Below are 16,363 nucleotides of genomic sequence, written 5' to 3'. Positions count from 1 at the left end.
TTTGATGGTTGCTTCCTCGTAATGTAGAATGATTTCTCAGGGTTTCCATCTCTAGAATTGAATCATTACTAGTTATAAACTGATTTTTTGTTGATTGACTAAGAAATTCAGATAGATGTAGGATTTTGCAAGCCGACATTCAGCCAGGTACATTTGCATTCCAATTGTTAACAGTTGTCTACAATGAGGGCTGGCAGTGCCTATCCAGCTTCTGAAATTTATTATATGACAGATAATTTATCATACCAAAGTTTTAAAAATATTAATTGTTATTAGAAGAAATGTCAGAAGGTCATTTTAACCCATCATCAGACAAATGGAAATACCAGATTTCTAATCTCGGTATAACCGATTGGGGTAATTACGAGGTCCTGTTCATTAGTTGGTTTTATGTATATGCACTCGCATTCACAGCAATGAACAGAATAAACAAAGTAATGTTGTTTATATATGAGCGTGAGTAATAGGGAATTAAATCTTTTCTTGGGTACTTACTTATCATCGAAAAATCCCATAAACTAGTGACGTACGTGCGTCCAAGCGAACTTTCACACTCCCCTTGTAACATGTACATATATTTCTTCAACTGGTATAAACAAGAAAGATTACAACTAAAAAAGCATTAGTATGAGCACCAACAGCAATGATGCTTTTATCTGTGGTCGTTCTAGCATTCTCTCTCACATATAGTTTGTGCAGTGGTGATTATACAGTGCCAGCACCAAAAATTGAAATCTTCAACAAAGGGTTCAGGTTCTCCATCCCTCATGAAGAAGGGGTGGAACTATTCGCGTTCCATGGCAACATTAACAAGCCCATGAATGATCTGGAGGCTGGATATTTCTCCAAGGATATTTTAAAAAAGTGCAACGATCGATGGGTTTTCGAAGACAAGACTAGTAGATTAGTCGCAGGAGATACTGTTTATTTTTGGTTGTTCGTCATCAAAGATGGACTTGGATATAGGTATGATGATGGCAAATACATCGTTAGAGGTATTTGAATCCTGCGATTTTCTTGTCTATTAATCATTTAAACTGTCGTTTCATAGATATTTCAGGTGCTGATCCCTTAAACTGCACTTCAGCACAAAACGTCAATTTTCTGTTCAACCCCGAAGAATGGGATCAACACAACCCGCTTCTGGATGTTCGCTATAACAGGATGAACACACCGACAAACTCCAACAAGCCAATGGCGAGAGAGATGGCAACATATTCGCAAGTTAGTATCTGCTGTGACCTCTTCATAAATTCTTCCTATAACTTACTTCACCTTGCATTCGAAAATGAGCGTTTAGAGACGGAAAACCGAATCCTTTACAAGCTGGTTCAGAAAAATGATTACTACGCCACCGTGCTCAATGTGTTCGGAAGATTTCCCAGTGGGTCCACTCCTAAGGAATTCGCTCAGGCATTAGTTAAAGAGAAGCTGCGTTTGGATCATGTTAATGTTGTGGAAGCAAGGCCGATTCCGGATGGGGGCATTAGTTTCACGGTGGAGAATTTGAGACATAAAATTGACGTAATAGTGGCTGCGAAGACGAAGTTGGAGGGGTCTAGTTATCAGATTTCTTGGTGATATTACACAGTGCAATCCAACGAAATAAAGATATTACTTTAATCGGCAACATTCGATTCAATATCCAAAGAAAACTAATCGTTTATGACGTAATTTCTGTTAAATAGGTTCAAGATACAGGGTGGCACTACATAGAAAATTTAACATTAAGGCTGCAGCCCCAAGATAGAATTCGGACTATTTAATTTAGCTTCGAAGTGGCTTAGTCCTGTGGGAATTTTTACTTAGCGTATTGCTCCTAGGTAATTTCATTGATTGATGTGATTGACCGAAGTCTACACTTTTGGTTTATTAGCTGCTCTCATCAAAATCCTCCATCGAATACCTACGTATGTGAGTAGAGATGCTTCTTTAAATGAGCGCCGATATGGAAGCACTATATTGCGCACATATGCATCATTTCTCCTTCCAGGGATAAAGACATGATATTCCATTTGATCAGAAAATTTCATTTATTCAGAGCAATACCATGTCTAGAAGAAGAATGATCTCTTTATTGCTATTCTTTTCTCACCAACTTACTAATTGTATGACAGTAAAAAACTAGTTAATAAAATTAGAAACAGCTAAAGTGCACTTATTTAAATGACCAATGGACATCCACCAAATTTGTCATTAACCAATAGAAAGTCACGAGTCGAATTATCGAGGTTCGATTGTATTTCAATTTCTGGCACAATAAGAATATTCTTAGGGCTTTTCAGAGAAGTTTGAAAATTCCTGTATTTTATGCGGGTTAGTGCATATTAATTATAATTCACAAGTTTGGGAGCTTTGCCTCATTTTTCAATGATTTTGAATTATGCGTGCCTAGGAATTAATTACAAGTTACTTCAAATCTGATGTGAAGGCTAATTTGGGGGTCAGCAAGAAGAATAAGTTAGGTATTGTGCTTGCTGTTCAGATGGGTGGTGAGATTCTGCCTATTGAAGCCAATATAAGGGCAAAACGGGCAAGGGCAGAACCCATTTTGGCCATGTCCAACGCAGTGCTGAAAGAGGCACTTTTGCGAATCGCATTTAAAGGAACATTTAGGGCAAATAAATTTCTCCAAACTGCCTTTACTTTGCAAATTATGATCTTCAAGTTGGGGCTGTGCTTCAATTTTCACCACAACTTTCTGTGGGTAGTGTCTGCGGATACGATGCTCCAATAGCCGATTAACAGAATCCCTTCTTCCCGCCGTAAAAGGGCACAAAGGACAATCGATAATGCCTCCCTTAAAGTGGATCTTCATGTGCTGAAACAACTCAACTTCCTGTGGAAACCTGCTCGAGCATTTGGAGCAAGAATGCTCTACTGGGATCTCCAAATTGGACGCTACTTTATGAGAGTTGATTTGGTGTTCCAATAAAGCATTTTTGTTTAAAAATTCTCTAGAGCACACTTTGCACCTGCGTTGGCGTAGCAATACATCGCCACTGTGATGTCCGACTTGGTGAAGAATGAGTTTTTTCTCTTGCAAGAAAAACTTATAACACACCATACAGACGTGTTTGTCTTTATGGAGGGCTAGAATGTGGTTCCTCATGCTATAATTTGAGGAGAAAGCTTGGTTGCAATGCATGCAGGTGTGGCAGGTATGTCGGTAATATAAATGTGCCCTTAGGGCCCCTTTAGATTTTGTTTGATAAGTGCAGAAAGGGCAGGGAATGCTGCCGGTGTCATTTTTGTCGTGAGTTGAAAAGTGTTGGTAGAGATAACTTTCAGAAAGAAAGCTCGCGGAACATGTAGGGCAAATATAAGATTCAGAGTAGGCGGAAATTGGATCCTCCATTTTGATTGTCAACTCTTCTTGTTTTAAACAGGCTGCGAAAGTTTCTATATTTCCAGGAAAATCATCGGAGATGATGCGGACATCAGATCTGAAAAAAAATTATTTTCAGCTGAACTATTTTATTAATATTTTAGTTTTGAAGACAAATGCGGAGCCTTTTGAGAGCAACCAATGATGAGTAATACGATAAAGGAGATACTTTAACCGATTTTAGAAATCTATTATCAGAAACAATACAAAAAATTCTTTAAGCTGTCTTAATTCTCTTCAAGCCGAAGAAAAAGCTGTATCCCTTTGGTGTGCCCTCTCATGGTAAGCCAAACTGTGCTCATACTCAAAGCTTTTGTGGCATTGCGAACAATTGAACTTCATTTTCTTCTTATGCTCCTTAAGGCTATGATTAACAAGATCACCCTCCTTTAAAAAAACCTTGGAACAAATATTGCACTTGTTGGTATCCTCGTGAGCAACCTTAACATGGTCCCTAAGGCTTGGTCTACTGGCAAAGTCTTTTCCGCACTTTTGACAAGTCATATTGCTAGAGTGTCTGTTATAGAAATGGTTTGAAAGCAGTTTCCTCCTGTCTGTTTTGTAAGGACATAAAGGGCAAAGAATGTCGCCTTCCCCCTCGTGTTTGAACATGTGTTGGAATAGGCCTTTGAAGGACTTAAATTTTTTTGGGCACTTTGTGCAGGGAAAAGGACCTTCTGTTAGTGATTGATGGCTGGTTTTTGTAGTATTTGGTTTCAGTCTTGCTGGGATTATAGTGTCTTTATCGGGCAATGAAGTGAAAACGTGGTTCATAATTTCTAGTTTGATTGAATTGGTTTTCGTGATCAGGTTCATAGTTATTCTGGAATAAAAACATCCATTTAAGGAGTTTACATGTGTCAAATGTATTCATGGTAAATTTACCGTAATAACAGATTGAAAAACAACACAGTAATTCTGAAAACGTAATTTGAAAAACTCGAAAACCGCTGAAAAGCCCGCTAAATAATCTCGATAAGAATTAGTTACGAGCGCGTTGCGATAGATGGCGCCCCCTCGGAGAATTAAGCTTTACTAATGCTCTTCTATAATTCAACTTTTGTCTGACAGATGACGCTAGTAATTAAATATCAATATTCATTTAAAAACCTACATTCACCATTAAGTTAAGAAACTTAGTTTTTGATGCCTGTTTTTCTCAATGGATTCAGCAAAGATCAGTTTGGGATTCAGAGATTTAAATACAAATGCGTGTACTGCATAGAGATTTACATTTAAAAATGGAGAAGAAATTTTACGTCTCTACTACTATGAGGATGCTAAATTTCTATTGTACATTTATGAAAAAATTACATTTATTCGTATAGCATCTTCACGGTAAATCTATCCAACTGACACAGAAAGAGTGCTTCATAAGAATACTATATACTGGGGTATTGTGAGTTGCCTCCATTGGTAGCTGATTGAGTTAGATTTAAGTTTATTTTCACTGAGAACTTAAGTTCGGGTAGGAAAAAAGCATTTAACAATAATTATTATATATTATTATACACTTATTAAAACATACTGATATTGGTAATATAATGACCATTAATGAAACTTTCCCTTCATCCTTGTTGATGCTTCAAAAACATGTGGTTTGATATAAACGAATTATGCGAAAACTCTTTATCGCAATATTGACATTTAAATAACTTTTTTCCTGGATGTGCCCTCGAAACATGTGCCTTCAAATCCTCTAAAGTGAACAAACCTTCTCCACAATGACTGCAATACTGCAAGATGTATTCTTCAACTTCAAGGTATTTCTTACGCCTCAGATTAATTTTTTTATCCATTTTATTCATATGTATGGTCTGAATGGTGTCGGATATCATGCAACAATTTGGAAAATTTTTCAAGTGGATTTCAGCAAAAACTTGGCTTCTGAATCGTTTCTGGCAAGAATCGCATTCGAATATGCGATATTTTCCGTTTAGAACCATCTCGGTATAGCCCTGTCGACAGTGTATAGGTTCAATATCTAGACTTTGAGATAGGGCTGTGTTGAGGGGATCATTGTAGTTGAAATCACACTCACCATGAGGTTCGTCTTCAATTAAGGTGGAAGTTTGCATAAGTTCCTGTCTAAAAAAAAATTGCTAAGTCCAAAAAAAAAAAAAGAAATAATCACATTTTTAGCTAGAAACTTATCTTTGAGGTCAGCACGTTTTGAAATTCAACTTAGATCTGTAGGGTGAGTGGGGTTTATTAGATTTTATCTTGAAATCTACGTTTCTTAAGCCAGTTCAGTATTTTGAAATTTTGAGTTACTATCCGGATCAAAAAAGTTATTGTTAGAAGATGTTGGAAATTTCACGACTTTGATAGAGGCGCACCTGATTTTTGGCATTTTATTCAAAGATCGTTTTTGAGAATTTGTGATGACATTAATTCAGTGGCGTCCTGTAAGAACAACAACCTTGAAAGTACTAAAGCTAATGGAACGAGGCCAAAGTGCATTGTATTAATTTATCACCTCTTCAAAGATTGATAAACACGCCCCTGATTATACTATATTTTATACTATCAAATAGGGTGCTTGGTAATTTTTGAGTCTCATTCAATCGCATAAATATGAAGGCATCCCTGAGGAGAAATTCTATAATTAAGCAACTTAAAAGATTTCTTCAGTTAAATTTTATTGAACTTAAGACAGACCAATTACTCATTATCCCCACTGTCAAAACAGCCTTTAACATGTAACTTTAGTCCCTGATTGGTTGTAAATCCCTTTCCGCACAGCTTGCACACGTAGGGCTTCTCCCCAGTGTGGCCCCTCAGATGCACTTTGTAAGGAGTCCATTGTCTAAATCCTTTTCCGCAATAACCGCAGACGTGGGGCCTTTCTCCAGTGTGCGTTCTTTGATGGTACCTCAAAACATATCGGTGCTTGAATCCTTTTCCGCAGTCCTTGCACACAAAGGGTCGGTCCTCAGTGTGTGAAATTTTGTGCTTTTTGAGATTATCAGAGTCCCGAAATCCTTGCCCGCAAATGTCACACAGACAGTTTTTCTCCGTGGGTTTATTCACATTTTCTTTGATGTGTGCTTTGTCTTGGTGGTATTTCAACAGGTTCAAAGTTTTGAATTCGAGCCTGCAAATATCGCACCAGAGCAGTGAAGGGTCTGCCCTAATTTCCACCTTGTGGATGCAAATTTGGTGCCGTAATAAAGCCCTTTCTTCAAAGAAATTTTTGAAACAGACCACGCAAGTCTTCTTTTTGGTCTCGTCGTGTCGGAACATGTGCCTCCTCAAATTCGATTTGCTATTAAAGGTTTTGTCGCATATTTTGCAAGAAAAAGTATCTGTGTGAATTGACGATAGATGATGCAGCAAATTAATTTTTTTAGAGGCTTTGAAGTGGCATAAAGGACAAGGGATTTTGCCCTCTTCGGGGTGTTGTCCCATGTGAATAGCCAAAGATTTGAGAGTGGTGAACTGAGTGGGGCATTTGAGACACGCGAAACTTTCTTTGTGGACGTTTAAATGGTTTTCAGCCTCGGTGCTGCTTTGGAAAGCAGTGGAACATATCTGGCAAATATATAGGTTCAAGTCTTGGTCGTGTTGCAGCGTAAGTTCTTGGTCGGAATGCTTCCTTTCGTGGGTTGTCAGCTGCCTTATGGTTCTGTATGTTTTGGGGCACTTGAGGCAACGATGAGGATGCTTGGTTTTAGCACTTGAAAGAGCGTCTTTGGATCGGCATTTGACATGGTGGTTTCCTAGGAACTTCACAGAAGAAAAAGTCTTGTCGCAGATGGAGCATGAGAATGGTCCGTTTTTCGGGACATTTGTGGTTTCGGTTTTGATGTTATTGAGCCTAAAACAAAATGGGCATATTATAGATCAATTGTATTGTATAATATGAAACAAGTAAGTTTTCATAGAAAATTTTCGAAACCTGGCAACCTAGCGTTCACTTTAACTCCTTAACACGTTATTCAAGAGAATAACCCGCCTAAAAAACACCGGTGGCTCCTGTGGTCCTATGGCACATTTTTCAACTAGGGTGGACACGTTTTTAAGACACAAATTAAGGGTTGACACTTTCATTTGAGCGGGAAATGAATTTGCAGACGAAAAACGACACGTTGGGGCTTTTTGTAATTGTTTACGATTTTGGGATGAAGTATCTGCCATGACCGTGTGATCTGAATACGATAATAAAGTTAATTATAGGACCGTTACAACAGTTACAACAATTACAAAAACAGTGACCCGAATTACATATGTTTACGGAAATTTTTCGCCTAACTCAGGTGTAGGGTATCTGCATTCGTTAGGGTGTCTGGCAGGGCGCGGGAAACCCATGAATTTTACTAGGTCGCGATAGACACTACAAGGAATTTTACATTTATAATTTAAGTCTTTGCGTTCTGGTACAACAAAATGTGTGATGGTGACGGATGAGTGTACAATGTTCGCCCTCAGAAGAACTCAGACCAGATGAGAGCCAAGTTTACCGAGCGGTGTTCCAGAACACGCGAGGATGACCCTTTAGGGCAACGAGAAGTTTCTCACAATAAAACTAATAAAAGAAGTTGGGAAGTTTGCTGTTGTTTGCGTGAAACCAACCGATGTTGATGGACCATCTCGGTTAAATGCCAAAGATTTTCAATGAGCTTCGTAAGCCGAGCGTCGATGGACAAAATGAAGAAAACATAGAACTCAGAAGGGATGCTAATAGAATCAGAATTGCTTCTGCAGATTATCGGGATTAGTTCGTGAGATTTATTGGTAGAGGAGCAAATATAAGAAACGCAGTGCTTGTTCTTCGTCTTCAATCTATCTCGGGCCACCTTGGACCAAATGATGGGAGGTCTTAATGCGGACACATATAACTTACCTGTACCTGCACAGTGCGCAACATGAGGCATCACGTAGAAGTATTGCAGGGAAAGTTAAAAATATATGAACTTTCTGCGTGATGTTCTGGGTGGTCCGGAAGAGATAAACAGTCGGTTAAACCGCGATGAAGTTGCACGATGAGGTACCCAACCAAAGTCCTTTTTTTGTAGAATTAGAAAATTTCGAAAAAAACGGAAATTTGCAAAATTGTTTTTATTTTTTCCTGGCCTTATTTGATACCTTATTTTTAAAATAAGCATACATTGCTATTGGCCCTTTCCGTTACTTCTCCACATTTCCAATGTAATTTCCTTAAATACGAACAGATATTATTTAAACAATTTGTGAAATCTACTGGACTTTCTAAGGACAACTGACCGGCTTATGTTTCACTGAAATATGGTTCATCAAAAACGAATAGTGAGAAAACTCCTTATCGCAAAACTGACATTTGCACAACTTCTTGCCCAAATGTTGTGTGGAAATGTGCACGTGTAAGTCCGAGCTGCGCAGAAACACGTCATTGCAATGATTGCACAAATAAACGTCTTTCGCTGCATGCACTTTGTAGTGTTTCATCAAAGTGTGCTCACCCGCGAAACGATTCAAGCAAAACTTGCATTTGTATGGATATGACGTCGCGTGATGTTCGTTCTCATGCTTGGATAAGGCCCTTTTGTATTTAAACCCTCGATGGCAATACTTGCACGTGGTGTGCTTTTCATGAACTTTCTGGTGTTTTTCCAGAAGAGTCTCTTTGTTTTTGCCGTTAAATCGCCTAGAGCAGGTCTGGCATTGGATATACTTGTGAGTTTCCTGATGGATTTTCATATCTATCTGGGATTTGGTGAAGTAGGTGCAGCACATGCTGCATTTTAGGTATCCAAAAGGGTTGCTCGATTTTTCTCGCTTTTGAGTTACTTTGTTTGGGGCTTCAGTTATACAAACGATATCATCTCCATCTTTAATAGTCACTCTGGAATTAAAAGGAGTAGGGATTAGTGCTTGAAGTTCTTGGGAGTTGAGGTACTGTAGTGTGCTAAAAAAGGTGGTTCTCAATATGTCCGGTGCAGTTTAACAGAACTTCTCAAAATTTAAAACGCTCATATATCGTACTACTCTAAATTGTGACCGTCCTTCTGCCAAATTTTTAATATGTTTCTTTTTATTCTAAAGCAGCTTTAAATAGGACAAAAACTATCTTCTTTTGACGTTTTATTTATTTTTTAAATATTTCATACGTCACCAGTAGGGTAAAATGTTTGATTTTAAAAAATTGAAATATGGGTTAGGTGGCAACTCAAATTAAAGACGTTTCATAACTAAATTCAATGGTGCATTGGGGTTCAAAATCTATCAATTAGCTTTTGACAAAAACAGGTATAAATTTGATTAAAAATGTAATACAAACTCAGTTAAATAATGAAAAAAATGTATTCGTTGATAAAAAACAGGTTTGTGTTCAATTTTGTGTTCTCAAACAGTCTTTGGTGCAAAAAGAATAAAAAGATAAACAAAAATAATCAAGGGTTGTCACTAGACTTACGTTTTAATTTTAAAAAATTGACCATTTTGTGCTATAGGTGACGTAGTATTTAAAAAATAAGCTAAACTCCAAAAGATAGTTTTTTTTGTCCTGTTTAATTTGATTTTTTTAAAATAATAATTTGTTAAAAAGTTTACAGGGGAGGGGGTGTCGCTTAGAGCCGCGCGATAAAGCTTGAAGAGATAAGTTTGTCCTGATTTACATTCGCGATTTTACGATTCTTTAGTTTTTCTTGTCTGAAGAGTAAAAATATAAGCCTTAGTCAGGGGGTATTTTATCACGTTGGAGAATCGAAACCCAAAATTCGGCATGCTACGCGCATTTTGAAATTAGAAATGTCACTGTGAAGATGGAAAATTTGGCATTTTTAGCGCCTCGATTTAAATAAAAACCGTGGAATTTTCAGTTTTGTCTCGGATTTATGGCACGATTTTTTGAAACTTTTTGTAGTTCGAATTAAAAACCAAGAAATTTGAGTTTCCGCTCAAATCTTTGAGCAGCGAAGTCGCTCAATTTAGACATTTGTCTTCAATTTTCATCAAACACCAAACTGAAACAACAAAATCAAAATTATCGGCTAGATTTCGGCAATTTTTCACTTTTTATACTTCGAATGGTGGAATAACTGGATGGAGCATTGATTTCTATGGTTTGGTCCTCCTCCTTTTGGCGAATGCGGCGCTCATCCATGGCGGCGAACTGGGAGAAAAAAGGAAGAGAACTATAATTTTCTTTGAATACGTGAGTAAATTCAAACTTACCATTAAAGCTAATGTGAGAAAGTTTTGACCGTTTTCAATCTGTACTTAATAAAATTTATGTGTATTTACAGTTTAGTTACTCTGATACTGTCGGTACTGCTTAGCTCGTGTTCACTTAATACGTTAAACATTATTTGATTTCAAGTGAAGCCAAGTGGAGCGGCTTAAAAATCAAGTCAAGCCATGAATCGTTTGGAAAACAAAAGAGCGCCGCGCAGTTGCCAGTTGCTAACGTCGCGAAAATCCAAACTCAAACCCAGACCACCTTTACATTAATCCACAAAATTTATTAATACAACGAAACTCACAAACAATGTTATCTATATTTAAACTAAACATTTACTTGAGTGAGCGCAAAAGCCCCCCGAAAAGGATTTTACTTCCTACTCAGGAATATCTTTTATAGCTTGTACAAGATTTCCATGCTTCAAAGAAATGTGATTCAATAAAAATGAGTCATGAGAGAACTCTTTTCCGCAAAATCGACAACTACACAGCTTCTTCCCCAGGTGCTGGGTGGAAATGTGCACGTGCAAGTCCGAGCTGCGCAGAAATACATCGTTGCAATGCTTGCAAAGATGAATCTCCTTTTCTGCGTGTAGTTTGTAATGCTTCATCAAGTTATGTTCCCGTTGGAAGGTGTTTAGGCAAAACTTACACCTGAAGATGTATTTGGACGAGTGGAATATTCGCATATGGTTCACCCAGGCTTTCTCTTCTTTAAAGCGCTTTTCGCAGTGGCAGCAAACGTAGGCAACCTTATGGTGGGATTTGCAGTGCTCCATAAGTTGATTTTTGGCCCCTTTGCCACCGAATTGCTTGAAGCAAATTTTGCATAGAAATCCCCCATGGTGGTCAGCCAGGTGAGTCTCCATTTTTTTGGGCGTAAAGCAGACTGCTTTACATTGGTCGCAAGTCAGCTTAGAAACGTTTTGGGATCCATCGTCTACTATAGAAATCCTGAAAAGCACTAAACTTAGTATGTGTTTATTGTTTCTAAAGCAACATTGTTTATTAAATCACACAGAGTTAGCGAAATCCCCTCATAGCTCTTTTCCTGGCGGGTGTTTGAAAAGTGATAAATTCGAAACTTTTTGATAGTAAGGTACAGTATTATTTTCAAGTATGCAGTTCGCGAATCATAAAAATGTGACAAATTGAAGATATACATATATTTTTTAATGGATCACCCTATATAGTTTTTAAATTTCTGCCAATTAATATGTTATATATAAAAATATTAATTATAAAGTGGGATATTTTTTTGTTTTACGACTATCTAAACGATTTGATGAGCTTTGCAGATAGTTTTTCATACCTAGAGGACGTCTTAAATTTGACTACCAAATAATGATGAAATTGAGCTAGAATTTAATTTTTGTCCCTAGGTCTCAGTTATTTACACTGATGAGATGTCCCTCGGGTGAATCCCACACTACCCGGTCGCCAGAACAACAGACCGGGTGTCTTTTGAAGATTTTTTCCTCGAAAAAAAAAAGAAAAAAAAAGAAAAAAAAAAGAAAAAAAGAAAAAAAAATCGTCTCATTTATTTTATCTTTTAGAGTCTTCAAATTACCCAAACTGAGATCACACCTTGTAAGCTGCTGACTTGTAAAATTTTATTGGCACCACAAGAGTATTTTAGAAGTTTTCCAAAATGCTAAAAAAACTTTTTAAAACTTTATAAAATTATGGTCGTCGAGTGGAATTGTTATCTCCTCTACGTCTCTGTTTCTTAATCTCTCGGACCGGAAATGCTCTCAAAAGGATATGACAAACTTTGATAAGTGAGAAACTGACTTCGAAAACGACTGTTTCTTATGAATACTGCTCTATAAAACTTAATTGGTAACGAGGGTTTTCAAGATTTTTCAAATATGGAAAGATCTACAAAAAAATTCAAAATTTTACACCTCTTACACGTCTACCATGGAATCCCTCACACCGTAGATGGCTCGAATTGATTAACACACTAAGAGAGCCAGTGTCTTACAAAATCTCATTGGCGTAACAGATTTTTCAAGATTTTACAATGTTTCGAAGAAAACTGTAATAGAAACATAATATAATAATAATAATAAGAAGATATTTTTACTGTTGCTCGAGGTGAATTTTCATATCTTGTAGGCCTCTGTTTCATCATTAAAAAAAAAACTGATTAAAAAATTGCGATTTCTCTCACCCTGTATACTTCAAAATAATCTTGTGATATTTGTTCATCTTCTCTCTCTTACCCTTAATAAGTTGTTAAACTCCTGCTAAAAAATGAGCTTTGAAGAACTCGCAGTAAAATCCCAACCAATTCTAATAAAAGTTCCAATTCAGCAGATAACATTGCAATATATTGTACAATAGACAAAATTAATGAGTCAAAATGTGCCTTTTCAAATGTTGCGAACTCCTAAAAGCTTTCTCGCACCTATTACACTGAAAGCTCCTCTCCTCATTGTGATTCTGTGAATGCTGCACCAAATACCTCTTCTTCCCGAACAACTTACCGCATACACTGCACTGAAAGGTCTCTTTAGTTTGCTCTGAAACCTCACTTTTAGAAGGCTTGATGAGCTTTAACAGTGGCTTGACAGCTAGGTGTGTTTGTTGGTGCAGCTTCAGGTAGTATATGCTCCAAAACTCCTCATTGCAAGACTTGCACTTGAGCAATTTCTTGCAAATATGGATTTTGCTGTGGTTGTTCAACTCACTCTTCACGATGAATTTTTCAGGGCCTTGATTGCATTGGAAGAGATTCTCCGTGGAGTGAACAGCCATGTGGCTTTTAAGAGAAGAAATTCTCCAGAAGATCTTTCCGCAAAGGTCGCAATTGTATGAGCGCTCTTTGGTGTGGGTATTGATGGTGGGTTTGATAGTTGAGTTTCCTTTTGAAAAGTTTATGGCAGATTTTACATTTGAAGATTTGAGAGTGGTACAGTGAGTGCAGGTCTAAGTCTTTGGCGCAAGTAAAGGATTTTCCACAAAAAGGGCATTGGTGAGTCCCCCATTTGGACGATTCACAACTCTCAATATGGTCACTAGAATTTTCAGCGGATAAATGCACCGTATAGTGCAGCTTTAAGGAGGTACTCTTCCAAAATACTTTTTGGCAAATGTGACACTTGTAAGCTCTCTCTTTTGTGTGAGTATTCATATGGGTCTTGAAGGTATCCTTTCTCTTGTAGCTTTTACCACATATGTGACGCTCAAAGGAGATTTCTTTAGAATGACTCAGAAGGTGACGCTCTATATCTGAGAGGAATTTTAAAGTCTTGTTACAGCTGTTGCCCTTGAAAAGTCTCTTCTTGGTAGTTGAATCTCGACATTCCTCCGAGTCTGTTTTAGATGAAGAGGTATCGAGTTCGCTGGAGGGAAAAATGTGTTCTTCGTCATCGCTGGGGAGGTCTTCTATTTTGACGAAAGATATGGAGAGTGCTGGCGAAGCCCTAAAACTTGTGAATATTAGCGATTTTATGGATTTTTGTAGTTAGTCCAGGTTAGGTGCCTGGTTTAACTTAGTATTGCAATCCAATGTTGTTTAGTAGCGACCATCCTTCCTAGAACCTAAACATGACTTGTAAATCTGGCAACATCTCAATCATGTTCATGCTCGGAAAAAAAGCATCCTCTGTCAGGATTTTTACGAACTAAAAACCTGCGCCATGTTGCCATTTACCTGTCGAAAATGAACACAACGGTTGGTGAGATATAACAATAAGCGACCAATTCTGTCACCAAATTTGACACAAAATGTCAAGTGCATCTTTACGTTTTGCAGTGTTCTCACTTGTAGCTGAATGTTCCTAAATTTAAAATTATTTCTTTTTAATAAATGTATTTGTCTCATTTAATGCTATTCGTTTAAGTACTATTTTTTTTAATATTTGGCAACCCAGCACAATCTCTCTTTTTATACATTCTTTGGACAAAAGAAGGTTGCCATGTTGCCATTTACACGATTTTGAGGATTTACAGATAAATTGGGCGTTAGAAATGCGAATCAAGTTATGAATGTGAGTCTAAATAGTGATTTTGATCATAAAAAAATTGGGTTACAAATATAATTTTTCTCTTTGAGCACTATAATGGGTTGATTTAATACAGTGTATCTAGTTTTTGTTGTTTTCCTATGTTTATTTGATTCAGTGTGCAACTGGCTTAGGATAATCGGATTTGAGAATCTGAGTTTCTGCACCTAATTCTCTGTGTAGCTGCTCTTAATGAATGGCCAGAGGCATTAAACATCCAAATTCAAGAATCTGCCCAAATAACCTGATCGAAGCACAACAATTTCAATATCGATGCCTTTTTTGCTAGTTTTAAGATATTTTCAAAATCTTGGTACGCCACTGAAAATTTCAATTTTGAATGGAAATATTCGTCAAATCGTCATTAAAAGGAATAAAACAATACTTTGCAACTAACAACGTAATTTATTGTAATGCATGTTAGGCCAATTTAATAAATCATTTGTCAAAATCATGCTTCAGACCTACCCTTCATGTTACCACAATTACCGCCCACTAAAACGACATTGTCAGCTTCAATGCACACCGAGAATCTTTCATTCAGAACCTCCCTCATTAAGTTAGAACCCAAATTCCCCAACCCTAACAGAGATATATTACAAACCTCCACGGGATCCTCTTTGAACTCATTGAGGGCTGCACAGGATTCAGCTTCAGCCGCGAGGGTTATTAACTGAGCCTCCAATTCTGAGGTTGAGATACTTCCATTTGAGTCCGTTTCAGATGGAATATTAAAATTTCCTTCTTCATATTTTCCTTCATTGATGTTAAATTTTTTAGTTTTCGGAATCTGTTCGGACATGTATACTAGGGATTGGTTTTCTTCTGTAAGCGATCTACTCGGTTTCGCTGATATCGGGGTAACTACGAGGGTTAAGGGTGTTGGGCGAGGTTTTTTGGAAGTTTTGACAATAGTTGAATTGTTGATCTTTGCTGTCTCCGGGTATAAATTTCCATCGGTATGGGTGTTAAACAACTTCGCTTTTGATTTTAGTTTATTTGGTGGGGACAGTACACGGGCCATTATAGGAAGGTCTCCCTTTTGGGTTCCATCCGTCTTGATTGATATCATCTTTTGTTCTCTTTCATCAACGGACAATGTTGGGGTTCTATCTAGTGGTCCACTGAACCTGTAGTGTTTGAAATCAGTGGATCTGATGAAAGTTCGATGGATTTTCAGGTGCGACAAAACGGCCGCTTTGGTACTGTAAATGACGCCGCATTCAGTGCAGATCAGAGTACTTTTGTAGGACGGTTCACGGTACCTAAAAAAGGGAGGAGTTACGTAATACACAGATCAAAATTTTGCGAAGCTGAAGTTTTATTAAAAAGTTCTAAATTTTGATTTATATTCTCGAAAATAGCAGGAAAGTCGAAAAAACTGTTTACTTGGAGGCACATTTTATCTTTAATCCAACTATTATAGATGGAGATCTGTCTCAGTAACAATTTAACACAAATTTTCATCGTGGTTCTAACATTTCTCTATCAGGTTTCCTCTTGCATCTTCCGAAGTTGAGCTGCGAAGGATCTGCAAAAATCCACAGAAGTATTTGATATATGGTCAAGCCGTCCTGCCCAAGACGAACGAGCTTAAATGGAATTTCGAAGTGTGGAGAACTAGTTTAGATATGAATCAGCTGAAATGTTCATGTTCATCTAAGTCGTCGATATGAACTCAGTGTTTATTTTCTTAGTCCCGTTCAAGTTTAAATTTTACCTTTATTTAGAGCTCAGCCATACTCACTTCCTCACTCCTCTAGAGTCAAACTAAAGCCTTTGTTGGTTTTATGTGGGTTAA

General features: G+C 37.4%; 3 protein-coding genes across 3 annotated transcripts; 1 reads left to right on the top strand and 2 right to left on the bottom strand.

The window, feature by feature from the left end:
- The first annotated feature begins 600 nt into the window (after window positions 1-600).
- On the top strand, window positions 601-1,630 carry LOC136346247 (uncharacterized). The gene is made up of 2 exons (XM_066295251.1): window positions 601-995; window positions 1,052-1,630. The coding sequence occupies exons 1-2, from the start codon at window positions 644-646 to the stop codon at window positions 1,579-1,581; spliced, it is 882 nt and encodes a 293-aa protein (XP_066151348.1). The 5' UTR covers window positions 601-643; the 3' UTR covers window positions 1,582-1,630.
- Window positions 1,631-2,461: 831 nt separating this feature from the next.
- LOC136346336 (gastrula zinc finger protein XlCGF57.1-like) lies at window positions 2,462-3,892 on the bottom strand. The gene is made up of 2 exons (XM_066295407.1): window positions 3,693-3,892; window positions 2,462-3,446 (listed from the first exon to the last, which is right to left on the bottom strand). Exons 1-2 carry the CDS (start codon window positions 3,890-3,892, stop codon window positions 2,462-2,464), a joined length of 1,185 nt encoding a protein of 394 aa, XP_066151504.1.
- A 2,119-nt stretch (window positions 3,893-6,011) lies between these two features.
- On the bottom strand, window positions 6,012-9,008 carry LOC136346227 (zinc finger protein 569-like). Its single transcript, XM_066295228.1, has 2 exons — window positions 8,830-9,008; window positions 6,012-7,208 (listed from the first exon to the last, which is right to left on the bottom strand). Exons 1-2 carry the CDS (start codon window positions 8,856-8,858, stop codon window positions 6,053-6,055), a joined length of 1,185 nt encoding a protein of 394 aa, XP_066151325.1. The 5' UTR covers window positions 8,859-9,008; the 3' UTR covers window positions 6,012-6,052.
- Between the last annotated feature and the right edge of the window lie 7,355 nt (window positions 9,009-16,363).

The sequence above is a fragment of the Euwallacea fornicatus genome, chromosome 22 (genome assembly GCF_040115645.1).
Source record: "Euwallacea fornicatus isolate EFF26 chromosome 22, ASM4011564v1, whole genome shotgun sequence".
Lineage (NCBI taxonomy): Eukaryota > Metazoa > Arthropoda > Insecta > Coleoptera > Curculionidae > Euwallacea > Euwallacea fornicatus.
Note: the sequence above shows the minus strand (reverse complement) of the source record. Positions and strands in the feature narration are given on the sequence as shown.

What these genes read in the sequence shown, in the direction of transcription:
- LOC136346247 (XM_066295251.1), top strand. Translation starts at nt 644, where the DNA reads ATGATGCTTTTATCTGTGGTCGTTCTAGCATTCTCTCTCACATATAGT. An exon ending in TGGCAAATACATCGTTAGAG is followed by an intron (nt 996 to 1,051) that starts GTATTTGAATCC and finishes GTCGTTTCATAG; the next exon opens with ATATTTCAGGTGCTGATCCC.
- LOC136346336 (XM_066295407.1), bottom strand. Translation starts at nt 3,892, where the DNA reads ATGACTTGTCAAAAGTGCGGAAAAGACTTTGCCAGTAGACCAAGCCTT. An exon ending in CAATGCCACAAAAGCTTTGA is followed by an intron (nt 3,447 to 3,692) that starts GTATGAGCACAG and finishes ATTTTTTTTCAG; the next exon opens with ATCTGATGTCCGCATCATCT.
- LOC136346227 (XM_066295228.1), bottom strand. Translation starts at nt 8,858, where the DNA reads ATGCAAGTTTTGCTTGAATCGTTTCGCGG. An exon ending in TTGCTTGAATCGTTTCGCGG is followed by an intron (nt 7,209 to 8,829) that starts GTGAGCACACTT and finishes ATTTTGTTTTAG; the next exon opens with GCTCAATAACATCAAAACCG.